We start from the raw sequence: 19,570 nt of genomic DNA, 5'->3' as shown, positions 1-19,570 counted from the left end.
GGTAGGTTTTGTGAAGGGAAGAAGTATTACTTAGAATATTCTACAAGCACAAGAGATTATAAGAGACGTCAATCTTTTTTTTTTTTTTGGAAAATGGTAACTTTTATAAGAGACATCAATTTGAGGAACAAGAATGTTAATGTAGTGGCTAAATTGGACATGGTCAAAGCATATGATAGAGTATCATGGATTTTTCTAACCAAGGTATTAACAAGGTTTAGATTTTCAAAAGTAATTATTAATATGATTTGGAGGATGGTCTCAAACAATCGACACTTCGTACTAATAAACGGACAATCGCATGGTTTCTTCCAGTCCTCGAGAGGAGTCAAGCAGGGTGATCCTCTTTCACCAACATTATTCATTATTGCTTGAAGTTTTTTCTAGGGACTTAGCAACCTTCATGGAGATGATAGATTTTTGGGTTATGAGATGCCTAAATGAAGTCCAGAAATCAATCAACTATCTTATGCTGATGACAAAATTTTATTTTGTTCAGATGATAGAAATTCTATGATAAAAATTATGAAAGTATTGAAGGAGTATAACCTGATAAGAAAAACAAATTCCTTCTTTCTGCATGATCGAACCCCTTTAATTGTAGCAATCTGATAGCAAAGGTTAACAGGTATCAAGCAAGGAAATTTCTCATTCATATATTTGGGATGTCTAGTCTTTTATTGGAGAGAAATAACAAATTTCACTTTGAAGACCCGGTAAGGAAGATAGCCAGAAGGGCCGTCTCATGGCAAAATAGATTTTTATCCTTTGGAGGAAAGTACACTCTTCCTCCCTAAAAGATTAGTGAGCGAATTCATCAGATTTTTGCAAAAAAAATCAGAGCATTGGGCAGCTTGGGAGGAGACATGTTATCCGAAAAGGGAAAGAGGGCAAGGATGTAGATTTTTATTTGATGTTTTTAGGTCTCTCTTTGCTAAATTGTGGTGGAATTTCGGAACTACTTCATTGTCACATTCCGAACCACACCCTAGAAGTTAGGGTCAATCTCGGATTGCAATCGGTGTACTTGACCTCTCGGAGGTCTTGTACAAGCCCTTATATATCATTCATCGCATATACATAATGAAAAGTAGTGTGGAATTAAAACTTTTCATAAAACATTTCATAGTCTTTAAAAACTCTTTCATATAAATTCATAGAAAATACTAAGTCTCAAGAGAGATCAAACTTAAGACACAAGAATACTTTTCGAACCAACCCATACACAATCCTAATATAAAAATACTTAGTCTATTACAATACTTCGATAAGAAACATAAAAGACATCTATACCCTCGAATCAAATAAGGACATACTTCGACTTCACTTGAATGTTCCTACGATCCAAGTCTTCACTTCCCAAATGCTCCTAACCTACCAACAACTATAGAGATCGATAAAAACATGGATTAGTACAACCACATGTACTAAGTATGGCATAATGCATGAAAATCATAAAAAACGGACATTTATTAGAAATATGCATCTTTTCATTTAAATATCATATTATAATCATAGAGCAACATTTAACAACTTAGAAACACATAATATAACATTTGAGCAATTTAACACATTTTTGAGCCAACTTAACAGTGAGCTCAACTCACTGTACAGTGAAGGAATTCACTGTTATAGTGAAGTTGCCTACTTCCTTCTTAGACACTTTATATCATGTAACCATCCCATTAAAAGTTATCCTAAGGCTCACTTAAGCAACACAAAGAGAGACCGCCCATACAACCTCCCTAAGCATACCTAAATGACACTCAAGAATACTCATAATAAGACACATACAACCTTAGAAGACATCAACACATAAACATGAGATTCTTCTACCAAAGATGATTCTAAGTCTCACTTGAGTGAGTTGTGAAGCGTGTGAAGTGACCGCCCATACAATCCCTTACACACACACTTAAGAGATCCTATAGACTACCTATGATAGAATCATTCTCACTCAACATAACAACATATAGGTAATATGACATTCTCTTACCAAAGGCTATCAAAAGACTTACTTAAGTAAATTAAGAAGATAATGTCCATAATTGATCTCTTCAAGACTACCTAAATCATCCTTAAACTACTTCAGTTTAGATCATGTCCACATAATCAACATCTTCCCTAACTAGAGTCATTCTTAAGACTCGTCTAGGTAAGATACGAAGTGAACATTCATATGCCCCCTTCACACCTTAACTAGACAACCCTTAACTACTCTAGCTAAGTACTTATTCAATTAACCTACTTTCTTAACTTAAGTCATTACATTCATTAGTTCATTTTTAGTTCATTTAGAAGGCATTCAATACATAAAGGACATTCAAGTAATGGTCTTGAACAAGACATATGAACTCCAACTAACACCTTCAAAGCCTATTGTGCAATGTCTAGATAGCGTCCCATACCACCATCTAAACTTCATAGAACTTCTCTGATGCTAATAGGTATTTCATATGATGAGAATAGGCAATAACCGACATAGACCATGATAGAAAGACATGGAATCTGAAGTTCTAACCTACTTCGATGAGGGTGTTCTACTTGCCAATGGTAGAACTTAGAAAGATCTCATGTAAGCACATGGTTAAGCATTATGAAGGTCATGCTTTGTAATCTAGTCTCTTTATTTAACTAGAACTACTTCCCTTACCATACTCACTCGGTGCTATACACTATCATATCAACATAAATATGAACATCATAGACTCATATAGTCAAGTAGGAATAACATACATCAACCCTAAGACTATACACACAAAGGCCATATTCATAATCTAACATGATCACCTACATAACAACAATAGAACACATATACTTTCACATTACTTAACATTTAGATAGATATTATCATACTTCACATAATAAACTACACAAATAACTACATTACATCAAGTAATTTTTTGACAAGGCCATGATCATTACATTACTTAAATTAACGCCGACAAGGCCACATCAATTACAAATAAAGCACATAACAACGCCACCATAAGTTGACTATACCAATTACAACATAATTGAAGTCTAATCAACATAAAATAAATAAAATATGGAAGCTTACCACCACTCCATCCTCAATACCTCAATCAAATGCCAAATCACCAAATTCGATATCACAAGGCCCTTACCCATGGTCATAACAAAAAAATTCAACATAATTATAACAATATTCATGAAACTAGGTCAAATTACTACATATTCATCAATCTAATGCAACCTAGATATCAATTTACTATAATTATTACATCAATCAATAGCCTACATAAAACTACATTAGAATTCATAAACATTAGATCAATATCAGGTAACCCATAACTTAGTCAAAAACTAGGGTTTATCTAATTCATTGGTTCATACGTTAATTTAGTTTTAAATCATCAATACAATAACTTCAATCATTATTCAATGTTTAGAAACCATTAATGCAAGAACCCATGGAATAGATCATAAAATTGGACGATTCAACTTTGAAAACTTTAGAAACATCTTTGAAAGTTGGGCCCCTTGATGAAGAGAGTTTCAATGATCACAATCCATACCTTGATGAAGCTAATTCTTCAATTTGATGAAGAATATCCACTCAATTCGTCAATCCAAGCCCTTCCTTGAGTTTTTGATCCAATGGAGTTCTAGGGAATTTCTAAGGGATTTTGGGTTTTTGATTTGGAAGAATGAAATCTTTTAAGTGTTAAAAGACTTATATACATGTTTAAAATACCCAAAAGACCCCTTAAGAACCGCCAAACCTCTTATTTGGAAGTGGGGTGAATGTACAAGTTCACCCCTCACTTGGCAGTCAACTGCACGCAGGGACAGTGCCCATAGACGGTTGGCAGTCGACGGACCATTTTTCCACAAATGGACCGTCTTGTCCTTCCGTCGTTAGGTTCAGAGACTCAACATTGGTCTCTTCACTCCCAATAATAAATCTCCACCAATGGCACCCATCGACGAGACGTCGACTGGACCACGAGACATTGATTGCCTCAGTCGTTTGTGGTTGTCTTGGACAGTCTTGGCACCAACATTGGGTCCTTTCTCAAGGACCCTTGGATGGTCCTTGGGGATGTTTTCCCGAACGTTTCTAACCCAAACATGATCGTATATGAGTTTAGAACCTCTCACATGAGTTTCACCCAAAACGAACACGTAAAACTTGACGAAACATGTATAGACACACAAGGTCATTTTAAGGCAAACCTTTCGAACGTCATAGACGTTCTTGAACATTTAACTTCCGAACTTCATGAAACTTGACACACTACCTATATCTACTATAATAACTCATTTAAGGCCCTTATAACGTCAGGAATCACACATAAACACATAGAACCACATATGAGGCACATAGGTGACTTAGTCGTCGAACGTCTTAGTCGTCCCTTGACGTTTGACTTCCAACGCACCTAAACTCTTAGACACTGCCGCAATACCATCTTATAAACCAATTCAGGATCTTACAACATTGTTACAATCATGTTAGGTCTAGTTCACCTAAGTCATTTTGCGAGGTCTTACATTATCCCCCACTTGGACAACATTCGTCCTCGAATGACACTAGCCACTCTCCCAACACGTCCAAGAAAAGAGATTCAACTAGGAGCTCATGACCATACCATATAACATATAATCAATAAAGAACATCAATTTCACATAGTCAAAAGATTACAACACAACAAGAAATTAGACGCAGTTCTATAACTCATTATGCTACAAAATTCACATTCTTCTTTCCAAATAATGAAAACTCACTTATATTCAATAGCATACTCATATACATCAGTTCTAAACACATTACAACAATTTTAGACCAAAGAATGAATTAGTCAAATTTTCAAAAATTTAATAGTGAGTAGTTTCCAATGCTACAGTGATTTTGAGCAAATTTTTAAAAAATGCAACTTTTAGGCAATTCATGATAGGTACATGCTAATATGCAAGGTAACATCATACACCATATCTTAAAACGTAATCATAACTTCATAAAATACACTATGCAAGAAGTTAATGAAATTCAATTTCAACAAAACTCCTAAACATCATGCACATGCAACATGCTTCTATGACTTTCTATCCCATCTACTAACCATACTCCCCCACTTGGAAGGAACTCATATGACTAAAAAGATAAAAACAAGGAATTACCCTTATCATCATCATCATCCGGCTTCTCTTCTCTAGTCTGGAGTGCATAGAGACGCCTTGTTGCTTGAGCATCATCCCTTGGAACATTTGGAGCAACTTTCTTACCCTTTTTTCCTCTAGAAGTGATGTTAGGACAATCTTGTGTCGTTCTTTACCACAACCATAGCAACTCCCAGTACCCCTTAAACACTCACGATAATGCCTCTTTCCACAAGTGACACATGTAGGTTTGACATTTTGAGAACCACCTCCTTTCTCCAATTTCACCTTAACACTTATAGGTTCTTCTTGACCTTCAGCCCTCTTCTTAAACCTAGTTCAATCTTGGTCACTAGAATCACTCCTTTTCAAGTTTCTAGACATCCTCTTAAGTTTAGACTCTTCAATTGATTGGGCATACACCATGAGTCTAGCTAGGTTCATATCATCATGTAGCATCATCGTACGACATTCTTCCCTCACTACGCGACACCCATCACAAAATGACTCATTTCATCTCTCGGATTAGACACAAGGGAAGGGGCATATCTAGATAACATTGAGAACTTCAAAGAGTATTCCTCAACGCTCATGTTGTCTTGCTTGAGATTGATAAACTCCTCTACATCAACTTCCCTCCTCTCACGGGGAAAGTACTTACCAAGAAAAGCTTCCTTAAATTGTTCCCACTCAATATGACCCGACTCCACCGGCCTATTGTCCTTCCATTGAGTGTACCATATTTGACAAACATCCCTCAATTGGTATGAAGCCAACTCTGCCTTCTCCCTATATGTAGCTCAACACCTTGTACACTCCATCTAGGAACTCTTGGGGATCCTCTCCCACCTTAGAGCCAATAAAGATAGGAGGATTCAACCACACAAAATCTCTTAACCTAGACGTCATAGTGCTCTCCACAACATTCACCCAAGGCACCATACTCAAATTCACTTGAGTAGTCACGGCTCAGGCTAAAGCATGCAAAGCCTCTCTAATATCATTATTATTCAACTCCAGGGGAATTACCGAGACATCATCATCTCCTTCCACAATAGGGATTTGAACACCTTGAGAACCTTGAGGAACTTGCTCAACTTCCTCAACTTGAGGAGGAATCTCCTCTTGCACCACATTCTCTTCAACTCTCCTAGTCAGTGTCCTTCTCGTATTCATCTTCCTAGAAACACAAGGAAAAACCATAAGAAAAGAGTACTCGTAACTTTTACTCTATGGCACGACATAGGAGTAGAAAAGAAGTGAAATCGTCCTATAACCTCTCGCCCATAGATGTGTCGCGACTCACAGCGATGGTCAAGGCTCTACTAGACGTGACTTGATGAAACTTTTCGATTCCTAAAACTACTTTCCTATTCTATGCTCGATACCAAGCTTTTCACATCCCAAAACCACACCGTAGAAGTTAGGGTCAATCTCGGATTGCAACCAGCGTATTTGACCTCTCAGAGGTCTCCTACAAGCCCTTACATATTATTCATCGCATATACATAATAAAAATTAGAGCGAAATTAAAATATTTCACAAAACATTTCATAGTTTTTTTTTATGACAAGGAAAACCCGCAGCCGCTACCCATTGGGTGTGCACAGGGTAAACCCCCGCTCCTATGCAATAGCTCGCAAATCATTTTAGTCTCTAAAAACTCTTTCATATAAAGTCATAGGAAATACTAAGTCTCAATATCATCAAACTTAAGACACGAGTATACTTTTGGAACACGACCCATACACAATCCTAATATAGAAATACTTAGTCTACTACAATACTTCAATAAGAAACATTAAAGACATCTACGCCCTCGAACCAAATGAGCACATACTTCGACTTCACTTGAATGATGCTACGATCCAAGTCTTCACTTTCCAAATGTTCCTAACCTACCAACAACTATAGAGATAGATAAAAACATGGATTAGTACAACCATTTGTACTAAGTATGGCATAATGCATGAAAATCATGAAAAACGGACATTTATTAGAAATATGCATCTTTTCATTTAAATATCATATTATAATCATAAGAGCAAAATTTAACAACTTAGAAACACATAAATAACATTTGAGCAATTTAACACATTTTTGAGCCAACTTAACAGTGAGCTCAACTCACTGTACAGTGAACACTGTTACAGTGAAGTTGCCTACTTCTTTCTTAGACACTTTATATCATGTAATCATCCCATTAAAAGTTATCCTAAGGCTCACTTAAGCAACACAAAAAGAGACCGCCCATACAACCTCCCTAAGCATACTTAAATGACCCTCAAGAAATGGAAGAACTTTTCAAACTAGTTGATAGTTGTTCCCTGGTTGCACCCCACAATGGGTTCTAATTTACTAAATCACATGTTTCTGTTTTCGGAACATCACATGTAGACTTTTTTGGGGGAGAATCACTCGGCGCGGGGCCTCCCGTGTGAGGTCATGTGATGGTCAACAACTCAGTCAGGAAATGCTGAAAAGCGGCTAACGATGCAAGACTCTTTTCCCCTTATACGCTCTAAAAAAAGGTATGTCGGGTTTTTGGACCCTATGTTGAGTAAGGGTTCCAAACCTTCCAAAAGTGATAGGTACTTTTTCTTTCTTGGCACTCTCTTTCTATATTATGCCGACCTAAAAAGAGCGATGGAAAGTGGATTTCAGGTTCGATAGTCTCGAGAAGGTATTAGCCACCGGTGACCATACTTTCGTAAAAGCACCATTGGGCGGTGGTTCCTCTCCTTCCTCTTGAACCTCGAACAAAAAATCGATCTCTCCATCAACTCGACTAAGAGTTCCGAATCAAAAAAGTAAACTGAACTTTACTTAAGACGAAGGAAGCGAGTGCCGAAAAAAACCGCTTTCTTAAGGCTTCAAACTACTAGTCATTAAGACTACTATGAATGAAAGGTAAGGAAGTCCTTTTGACTTAGCCTGCGTGCATTATACCTAACCTTTTCACTTGATTTCAATCTCAACAAAGAAATGAAAGCATAACTCTTTGCTCGCTTGCAACGCCTCTTAGTCTTTTATTTTAGCCTGCCTTGTGAAGATCTCTCGAGTGTCTACGGCAGATCCGATCAGTCTCGTGATGAAGAGAATTTCCGATGTTGAAAGGTATCGTCACGACAACTCAATTTGTCCGGTAAACTACTCGGGGCTCCCCATGGTTTAGTAAAAGGGAGGGGATATTTTTTCTTCATCCGGGGGTTCATTCATTATGAACTAAAAAGTGGTTTGCTGATTAGTGAGGTCTTAAAAACGTCATAGAATTCATGATCGGCCATTCCATTTTTGCTTTCAGCAAGTAGGCGACGTGAATCTATGCTTTCTATCTTTCAATCGGATACCAATTGCTTGGATGCGTTTGAAAGCCTCGAGATGACTTGCAGAAAAAATGCTTTCTAGGGTTGTCTTGTGTCTCCGAAACAAACGGTCCATTTATTGATGGGCGAACGACGGGGATTGACACATACACACTTACAAGACATCAACATATCAACATGAGATTCTTCTACCAAAGGTGATTCTAAGTCTCACTTGAGTGAGTTGTGAAGCGACCGCCTATACAATTCCTTACACACACACTTAAGAGATCTTATAGACTACCTATGATAGAATCATTCTCACTCAACATAACAACATATAGGTAATATGACATTCTCTTACCAAAGGCTATCAAAAGACTTGCTTAAGTAAATCAAGAAGATAACATCCATAATTGATCTCTTCAAGACTACCTAAATAATTCTTAAACTACTTCAGTTTAGATCATGTCCACATAATCAACATCTTCCCTAACTAGAGTCATTTTTAAGACTCATCTAGGTAACATACGAAGTAACCATTCCTATGCTCCCTTCACACCTTAACTAGACAGCCCTTAACTACTCTAGCTAAGTACTTATTCAATTAATCTACTTTCTTAACTTAAGTAATTACATTCATTAGTTCATTTAGGTTACGTTCAGCACATAAAGGACATTCAAGTAATGGTCTTGGACAAGACCTAGGAACTCCAACTAACACCTTCAAAGTATTGTGCAATGTCTAGATAGTGTCTCATACCACCACCTAAACTTCATAGAACTTCTCTAATGCTAATAGGTATTCCATGTGATGAGAATAGGCAATAACCGACATAGACCATGATAGCAAGACATGGAATCCGAAGTTCTAACCTACTCCAATGAGAGTGTTCTACTTGGCAATGGTAGAACTTAGACACATCCCATATAGGCACATGGTTAAGGAATATGAAGGGCATGCTTTGTAATCTAGTCGTTTTCTTTAACTAGAACTACTTCCCTTACCATACTCACTCGGTGCTAGCCTTCATTCTCATAGAGTAATTTACACTTAAGGTTCATATAAAGGGGTTCCATATCAAGTTCATAACCAATCACATATACCCCCCAAAGAAAGGTCCACTAGGGCTACCTCACAATAGCGACAAGAAGTTCATCATGACTTTCCTAAGGATTAATATGATGCTGTTCCAGCCAATTAACCTTAAGTCTATCATTCCTTTACTTTGAAGGATACCATTATGCCTTTCGACTTCAACATTTATAACCTTACCACTAGGTTCAAGGTTTCACATAAAGGACCCTCTTAACATCATTTAAGGCCACATGTCATTCATACTTTCAAGACTAAGAGACTTTAGCATCCTAAGTCAAGACATCACATGTTCACATTCATACATACATCAAGCAAGGGACACAAGTCAACCAAGACAAGACACCACATACTTCACTTTAACTCATAATACATGTCATTGTAGAAGCACATAGAAATAACTCTTATCATTTTCAAGTTATCCTATATACTATCATATCAACATAAATATGACCATCATAGACTCATATAGTCAAGTAGGAATAACATGCATCAACCCTAAGACTATACACACAAAGCCATAGTCATAATCTAACATGATCACCTACATAACATCAATAGAACACATATACTTTCACATTACTTAACATTTAGATAGAGATTATCATACTTCACATAATCAACTACACAAATAACTAGATTACATCAAGTAGTTTGCCGACAAGGCCATGATCATTACATTACTTAAATTAACGCCGACGAGGCCACATCAATTACAAGTAAAGCACATAACACCACCACCATAAGTTGATCATACCAATCAGAACATAATTGAAGTCTAATCAACATAAAAATAAAGGAAATAGGGAAGATTACCACCACTTCATCATCAATACCTCAATCCAATGCCAAATCACCAAATTCGATATCACAAGGCCCTTACCCGTGGTCATAACCAACAATTCAACATAATTATAACAATATTCATGAAACTAGGTCAAATTACTACACATTCATCAATCTAATGCAACCGAGATATCAATTTACTATAATTATTACATTAATCAATAGCCTACATAAAACTACATTAGAATTCATCAACAATAGATCAATATCAAGTAACTCTAAACTTAGTAAAAAACTAGGGTTCATCCAATTTATGGGTTCATAGGTTATTTTAGTTTTAAATCATCAATACAATAACAATTCAATCATAATACAATGTTTAGAAACCATTAATGCAAGAACCATGGAATAGATCATAAAATTGGACAATTCAACTTTGAAAATTTTATAAACATCTTTGAAAGTTGGGCTCCTTGATGAAGAGAGTTTCAAGGATCACAATCCATACCTTTATGAAGTTAATTCTTCAATTTGATGAAGAATCTCCACTCAATTCGTCAATCCAAGCCCTTCCTTAAGTTTTGGCTCTACTGGAGTTCTAGGGAATTTCTAAGGGATTTTGGGGTTTTGATTTGGAAGAATGAAATCTTCTAAGAGTTAAAGACTTGTATACATGTTTAAATACCCAAAAAAATAACCTTAGGAATTGCCAAACCTCTTATTTGGAAGTGGGGTGAATTTACAAATTCACCCCTCACTTGGTAGTGAACTACACGCAGGGACAGTGCCCATCGACGGTTGGCAGTCGACGGACCATTTGTCCTCAAACGGACCGTCCTGTCCTTCCGTCGTTAGGTTCAGAGACTCAACATTTGTCTCTTCTCTCCCAAGACTAAGTCTCCACCAACGGCACCCATCAACAGAGCGTCGACTGGCCCACGAGACGTCGATTGCCTCGGTGGTTTGGGGCTGTCTTGGACAGTCTTGGCACCAACTTTGGGTCCTTCCTCAAGGACCCTTGTATGGTCCTTGGGAATATTTGCTCGGACGTTTCTAACCCAAACATGATTGTATATGAGTTCAGCACCTCTCATATGAGTTATGCGAGGCCTTACATTCATCACTTTGGAGTAGAATATGTGGAATAAATATTGCAATCACAAGAAACACCGGTGTTTCTCATGTATTGAGGAAAATGGTGGAGGTAAGAGAAGAAATTGAGCATGATATATGGTGGCAAGTAAAATCAAGAAATTCAAGCTTTTGGTTTGATAATTGGACCATGCAAGGTGCTCTATATTTCACATAAGGGGAACTAGCCAGAGATGACTAAATTGAGGTGAAAGATTTTTAAAACGGAGGGAATGGAATATTAATAAGCTTCTTGAATACGTATCACCTTAAATGATTGCGCACATTGTAGAAAATATCAAGGCTGGAAAGGAATCAGATATAATTGACAAGGCGTGGTGGATGGAAAATTCAAAGGGAGTATTCACAGCAAAATCAGCATACATAGCATGAGACGTAGCATAAATGAATTAGAGAGGATGGACCAATAGTGGTTAAAGAGGCTCCCTTTTAAAATTTTGTTTTTTCTATGGAGAGCTCGGAAGAAAAGAATTTCCACAGACGACAATCTTAAAAGGATGAAGATGCAAATAGCTTCTAAATGCTACTGCTGTACCATTACCATTTTCAAAAAAAATGCTAATGTTGTGAAATGGAGAGATGGAGACAATGACACACTTATTTCTAACAGCCCCCACAGCCCAAAAGCTATGGAGGCAGTTTGCTTCATGTGCAGGTATCAACATTGAAGGGTTGCAGCTGCAGTAACTCATTATGAAATGGTGGGAGCTATGACTAATTCAAAAGTACACTCACTACTAATAGTTGTCCTAGCTATTATTATGTGGGAATTATGGAAGAGAAGAAACGCAAGAAGGCATGGAAAGGGAACTTCCTTTAAGAAGATGTACTATTAATGTCAACTGAATGTACATTACCTTATTAAAGTAAACTTCCCATGGTTGAGGAATATACCACATATCTGGCAGGGCATGTTCGATCAACAGTTAACTTAAGGAATATACGTCTATTCTTCACTATTTGGCTGTAAAGTGGACTCGCCCCAGAAAGGATGGGTAAAGTGTAATACAGATGATGCTGGTAAGGGTAATCCAGGGGAGAGTTCATATGGTTTTTGTATAAGAGATAGCAGTGGAGATTTACTATATGCAGAAGCTAAAAGTATTGTAGTTGCAACAAACATGAAGGCTGAATCTATGGCTATATGGAAAGCCTTACAATATTGCATAAAACATGGATCTTCTAATATTCAGCTGGAAACTGACTCATTAAGTTTAAAGCTAATAAATAGTGTTACATGAAAAGTTCCATGGGAGATAGCAGAGAAGATAGAGGAGATTAAAGAGATGGTGAATTGGCTAAATGTACAAATTGAGCATACTTTTTGAGAGGCAAATCAACTAGCAAATCACATTTCAAATACAACTATCAATCAAGCAGAATTACAACATTTTCACAGCTTCAATCAATTATCTAGCATGGTATGGAGAATTATAAGCATGGATAAAAGATGCATTCCTACCATTACAATTAAAACAAGGAATATTACAGTCAATCAAAGTCAAGCATGAGGAGAAACCACATAAAGCCCCAGGGGTTTCCAAAAACTGAGCTTTTCACTGGGTTTCAGAGACCAAGAGAGCTAAATGAGTAAAATACCTAAAGCCTGTTAAATTTTTGCTACATTTTTCAATTAAAAAAAATTAAAGTCACCGGCCCCACCCTGCACCGCCTAAGACTCACTTGCCCAACACACTCATGTTTACATCAGCCAGGCTGATCTCTTCCCCACCACTAGCATTTAAGTGCGCAACCTATATTTAGTTTGCACGGGTATTTTCTAGAACAAGCATGAAAATTCATCCATGAAAACACTTGTTTTTTTCTCAAACTTGTACATGATCAAACAGGCATCCTAGGAAACCAGTAAATAGAGGACGATGAAAACGAGACACTTGTTGCTTACAAAACTAGATACCTGATAAATAATCTCTATATAAGCATCCTGCTAAGACCTCTGTAAAAGTCATCAACAAGGGAAAATCATGAGCCACACCAAAAAACACAAACTGTTATTAATTTTCGGTAGACAGACCAGAAAATGCCTTTCACTCTCATCACTTCCTCAATATGTATGACATATTCATTACAACCCCCTGGGTGGGGGGAGGGACATGCATAACATTTTAGGAAGAAACCTCTAAAAGTGATATAGAACACTCATCATGAGATTCTCTACAATATCTAATTATAGAAATGACTTTGATATTGTTCTAAAATCATCAATCTTCTTTACAGATAAAAGAAAATTAATATTTTACCAAAATTTTATACAAATCTATATAAGAAACAGGCTTGAATTTCCCTCTTTTATCAGCTTACATTGCGAACAGAAGGTTCTTTATGAGTTTTACATTTTTGGATGCTGAGGAAGAAAGAATCATGTTGTTGAATTAACTGATCCTATGAGTGATGAGAGCTGCATCCAAGAGACGCCCCTTGGAGTGACTTGGGAAACATCACTGAACGATTGAGAATTAAATCAACTTAATTGAATTAGCCATGAAACATTGCGACTAAACCCACCCTCTCTTCGGAGTCCAATGCTTTCAGCCACTGTCACTGATTTATGCCACTGTTTTGCACCAATGGCTTGTTCATGACGCCGCAACTACATTGCTGTAGTGACGTGACTTGGAAACACCAAAGTTTCAATCATGTATTGCTAATTATTTCCCTTCACACAAATTGTGGCTCAATATTACCTTAGTTTGATTCGTATCAATGCTCAAGTGACTGGAGGTAGAATGTTTCCATGAACAAGATATTGTTGCAAGTTTTCTCTGTGTACAGAAGAAATAAGCAAAAAAAGTTAAAACAACTATTTCTAGACTTCTTAGTTGTGGGCAAGCCCTCTTATCAGTGCAAATAGAATCTCATTGTGTCATGTTCGTTTACATGTCAAATTTATAGTTGAATTAACTTTCATTGATCTTCTGAATAATACAAAATCTTAATCCAGTAGATTAGAGTTCTATTTATCCTTACACTTTTTCTTTCCGGTGATCTATCAGAAGGTTGGTGAGAGCAATTGGTTCTCTAGGAATAAAGTTGAACACTGCCCATGTTCCCCTTCTTCTTCAGTTTGAGCATTCTTACTTTGCATTTAAAAAATTAAAACAATGTAAAAGGTCATCGGATTGCAAAATGCATGTGTCATTCTTTCTCACGCATTTCAGCCCAGTGTAATAACTCAATTTTCCATTTAACTCCCTCAAGCCAAAATAATAGGGAAAATTAATGTTCATTCACTTAATCCTCCATCTCTGAAACATTATTCCATGCAGAATATGTCAGGTGTGTTTTCGAATATCTTCCGGAAAATTTTCAGAAGGTTTTCCGGAAGAACGTAAGTAGAGTAACATGTGTTTAGATAGCTATTTTTGTAAGTTATATTGTGACATTCTGGAAAAAGAATCTAGATAAGTATCTCAGAGAAGATATTATCCAAAAAAATTTAAAAAACATTTTTCAGCTGAAATCGGTCAAACACACAATCATTTCACCTGATAGAGTATCTCCGAGATTAGTTTATTCCCCTAATTTTTCATCTATCCAACTTTCAACGATAACAACCATTTAATCAGGTTTTTGGAAACAAATATGTCGCCTTTTTCTTCCAGAAATCACAAACACTCTTCACTAACATTTTAACCACAAAAGGGAAAAAGAAACAGTAGAGAATCGAAAGAATATTCATTTACCAATACTACTAGCAATCCTACCCAAAAAAACCTTAACCTGTTGAAATATTACTTGATAACGGTCCATTTACCAGTCAGCTGTACCAATTTATTACTAATTGGAGAGCTAGTTGAATCACTTTACTTGTTCCAGCATGGCCTAAAATATTTTACATTATTAATACAAACATTTGTATCCAAGCAAAAGTCTTTTTAATCTGCAATGTTTATGTGTACTCTAGTACTTGAAAAAATAGTAATTCTTTAAATAGGACATACCTTCATTGATAATCTCTTCAAAATCTTTTTGTCTCTTATCACATCGTATAAAAGCTCATAGGCATAATAGGTGATATGATTCTTCTTCAGCAAGTCTTCCACAACAATCTTAGGAGCCGCCACCTCCTTTTTATCTACTTCAAAAATTGTGTGAACCACATGAGGGACAACACCTTTCTGCACCATGAGATGAATGATACCAACTGCATCGAGTAACCTGTTCTTCACACATAGGCAATTGATCACTTGTCCCGCTGTTTCTTTTGATGGAAGAAGTTCTTTCGAAAAGTTTTCAAGCAAAAACTTGTATCCAAATTCAGCATTGTCGACCTTGCAGAAACCATCTATCATACAACGGTATGTGTAGCTGTCAGGAGGACAGCCACATTCATTCATCTCAAGAAAAAGCTTCTCTGCCATGTCCATTTTCAGCTTTTTAGAAAATGCACTGATCATTATATTGTATGTTGCAGTAGTATGAGAATACTTATATTGCCTTCTCATTCTTCTGAATAGCTCATAAGCTCCATTCAAATCCTCATTCTCACAAAACCCATTTATCAGAGTGCCACAACTCACTGTATCAGGAATAAGACCCCTGTTTTGAATATCCTCAAGTAATTCTAAAGCTTTCATAAGCTTTCTAGATTTACAGAGGCTTTCAATGAGTATATTATATGTGATTATATTTGGGACGCACCCTTTTTCCACCATGACTTTGAAGGTTTCCATCACATCATCAGAAGTTTTAAGCTTGCAAAGTCCATTCAATATTGTGTTATAGGTTATCACATCTGGAACAACATCATGATCCCACATTGTATTTAGAATCTCGATTGCATCAGCCAATTTTGACTGTTTGCAATAGCCATCAATCAAGGTGTTAAAGGAAAAAATATCAGGAAGGATCCCCTTGGTCACGGCATCATTCAGGATATTACTAGCATCAGATACACAGCCCATCTTGCACAACCCATTGATGATCAGATTATAAGTCCATGTATTAGGCCTGCAACTTTTCTCATGCATTTCAGTAATCAATTTCAATGCTTCTAAGATAAGTCCCTGCTGACACATTCCCTTAATTAAGGTATTATAGAGGATTACATTAGACTCCATACCTTTACCTATGGCTTCATTAAATAAACTCTTGGCTCTGTTGAAGTCACCATCCTGGCATAATCCGTAAATAAGGGAGCAGAAAGTAAAAACATCAGGAACAAAACCTTTAAAAACTGCATTTTTAAGGATTATGTCCGCTTGCTGTATCATACCCGATTTGCAATATGCACCAATGATTGTGTTATAGGTGAACGCATCAGGATCAAATCCGCAGTTCACCATTTTATGCAAGTAAGACTCAGCTTCAGCAACCTTTGAGTGTTTGCATAAACCACATATGAGAGTGTTATAAGTGACTACATCAGCATTTAAACCTTCTTTCCTCAAAGCTTCAAACACCCTAGCAGCTTCATGTAGCTGGCCGTTTACAGAAAGACCTAGTATTAAGAGATTACATGTAAACAAATTTGGAAACACCCCTCTTTTCAGAATCTTGTTAAGAAGCCTTTCAGTTTCTTGGACTTCCCCCTTCTTACAAAGTGTACATATAAGCTTATTAAACGTAGTAACATTAGGAGTTATTCTGAGCCTAAGCATTTCATCAAACAATTCACAAGCCTCAACTCGACAGTTCACTTCATAAAATCCAGCAATTACTGTACAGCAGGCAACCGCATTAAATTCACATCCTTGATCAAGCATGTTATTCAAAATCCTTAAAGCAACCTGAGGCCGGTTTGTCCTACAAAATGACTTTATCCTAATAGTAAAGGTATACACATCAGGAGAAATACCATTTTCCAGCATTTTCATATAAACTTTATGGGCTTGTTTAAAATAAGCATGTTCAACCAATATATTCATGATTGTGTTAAACGAATGAACAGACGGGTCACAATTGAAAAATTCCATCTTCTCAAACACATCAACGGCCTGTTGAACTTTCCCCTTCTTTCCATAACCTCTAATAGCAGTAATATACACCCCTTCTAACAACCTATTATCAATATTTTTCCTGGCTTCTTCAATGACACTTTCCATTGCATTGAACTCTCCATAATAACTAAGCTTTTCAACAATACATTTGTATGTAAACAAATTATGGCTAAACCCATGTTCCTTTTTCACTGAATTGAATATTTCTAGTGCCCTTAACGGGTTCTTTTGACATTTTAATACAGCAGCAACATGTTTAGGAAGTAAAACAGCAGTCATTTGCTTGATAACAAAACAGTACAAGTCAATTATATCGATGTTGCTCAATTCAGGTCTCTGAGTAACTCAATCATTACTCCCAATGAAACCCAGTAAACCAATTCAACTCTTTCACTACAGGCAGGGAAAGTACAAATAAGAAAAATGTAAATGGTAGAATAGCATTACCTGAGTCGTTTACTGGGTTTAGTTCGGCGACAAGAGAGATTGAGACGGCCGGCGAAAATGTTAGCGGCTCAACCAAGTGCCCGTTGCTAGAGTTATTAAAAATGGGGAAAAAACTCAATTATGGTATTGAACTCTTCATTTACTTTATCCTTAAAAATATGGTTTATTTATATCTTTACTATTTAACAAAAGGTTATTTATGTCATTATTTTTAATAATTATTTTGTAAAATTATTTTTAACACCTTGTCAATTATAATTTGGTAATGCCATTAATTTTTTAATAAAAAAATTAAAATTATGAACTAAAATTGAATTAAAATAACTCACCCAAATAAAATTAGGATATATTAATATTTGAGTGGATATTTATTTGGATGGGTTATTATAATTTTTTAATTCATAACTTTGACTTTATTTATAAAAAGATAATGACGTGGCTGAATTATAATTAGTGACGTGTCAAAATGATTTTGCAAAATTACTATTAAAAAATAATAGCATTAATGAGTCTAAACTTAAATGGTAATAACATAGATGAGCCAAATTTTTAAAGAATGGCATAAATTAATCTTTTTCTGAAAGTTCGATGGCATATTTGAGTTTTTTCTTTAAAAAGTTATGCATGGATGCCTTTTAATAAATAATTATTAATTTTAGCAATATTTTTTATTTTTTATTTATTACTTATCATTTATAGTAATAATATATTAAATTTTCAATGTGTATCAAAAGTGAACTAAATATGTAATATATATGTATTATTCAAAAATATATTATATTTATTTAGTAAAAAGTTGACATTTTATTATATATATATTAAAATGTGTGATTAAAGTATTATATATCAATAAAATTTGTATCATATATGAATGATAAATTGCTTATTGTTATATGCATTAAAATATATTATACATATATTATAAGTGATTAAGTGAAAAAAATTATTATTGTTATAAATAATAAATATTTTTTATTTATAATATATTTATGCAAGTTTCCTATTTATTATGCCACCATGATAACAAACTAATTATCCACATATTCTTTCTAAAAAATTCTGCTTTTTATTTTTCTCTTTTCTTGATTCCTTTAATGATTCATTATTATTAATATTATTATTGATAATAAATCTTGCAATTGAATTTTATAGCAGCGTTTTTAATGATTCATTATTATTAATATTATTATTGATAATAATAATGATCTTTTGAAAATTCTTTATAAAAATTATCTATAATTCTGACTTCAGAATTTAACTTTTTTTATAAAAAATCTACATTTTAAATTCAAAATTTAATTAGTTTTAAAATATAATGATTCAAAATTTAAATAATAATATCAATCATTTTGGAGATAAAGTTAACTATCTTTGTAAAATTATAAATTTTATAATAAATTAAATTTATATTTTGTAATTAAAAAGAAAACAAATGGCAGTACTATCAAAATACGATTATTATTATTATTATTATTGAGATTTCAAAAATTAATATTTAGAATCAATGAAAATGATAATGACGACTGTTATTGAAAATTATATTAACAAGAATCTTTATTATATTTTGTATGAACTTTTTTTATACCAAAATAACATCTCACTTATGTGTTAGGACAACAAAATGGCCATTTGTGGAAACTTAAGATTCATCTGTGACAATAGAAAATTTATTTTTGGCAATATAAAATTTATATGTGGCA

General features: G+C 35.1%; 1 protein-coding gene across 3 annotated transcripts; it reads right to left on the bottom strand.

The window, feature by feature from the left end:
• Window positions 1–1,199: 1,199 nt before the first annotated feature.
• On the bottom strand, window positions 1,200–17,996 carry LOC107005438 (putative pentatricopeptide repeat-containing protein At1g74580). 3 transcript variants are annotated; one of them, XM_015204035.2, is made up of 2 exons: window positions 15,426–17,996; window positions 1,200–1,384 (listed from the first exon to the last, which is right to left on the bottom strand). In XM_015204035.2, exons 1-2 carry the CDS (start codon window positions 17,700–17,702, stop codon window positions 1,370–1,372), a joined length of 2,292 nt encoding a protein of 763 aa, XP_015059521.1. In that variant the 5' UTR covers window positions 17,703–17,996; the 3' UTR covers window positions 1,200–1,369. The 3 variants fall into 3 exon arrangements, with proteins under 3 accessions (XP_015059521.1, XP_015059520.1, XP_027769657.1); XM_015204034.2 differs by lacking the exon at window positions 1,200–1,384 and adding an exon at window positions 13,630–14,246; XM_027913856.1 differs by lacking the exon at window positions 1,200–1,384 and adding an exon at window positions 15,212–15,306.
• Between the last annotated feature and the right edge of the window lie 1,574 nt (window positions 17,997–19,570).

Source organism: Solanum pennellii, chromosome 12, assembly GCF_001406875.1.
Source record: "Solanum pennellii chromosome 12, SPENNV200".
In the NCBI taxonomy this organism is placed as follows: Eukaryota; Viridiplantae; Streptophyta; class Magnoliopsida; order Solanales; family Solanaceae; genus Solanum; species Solanum pennellii.
The sequence above is the reverse complement of the archived record's forward strand: the minus strand, read 5'-3'. Positions and strand labels throughout refer to the sequence as shown.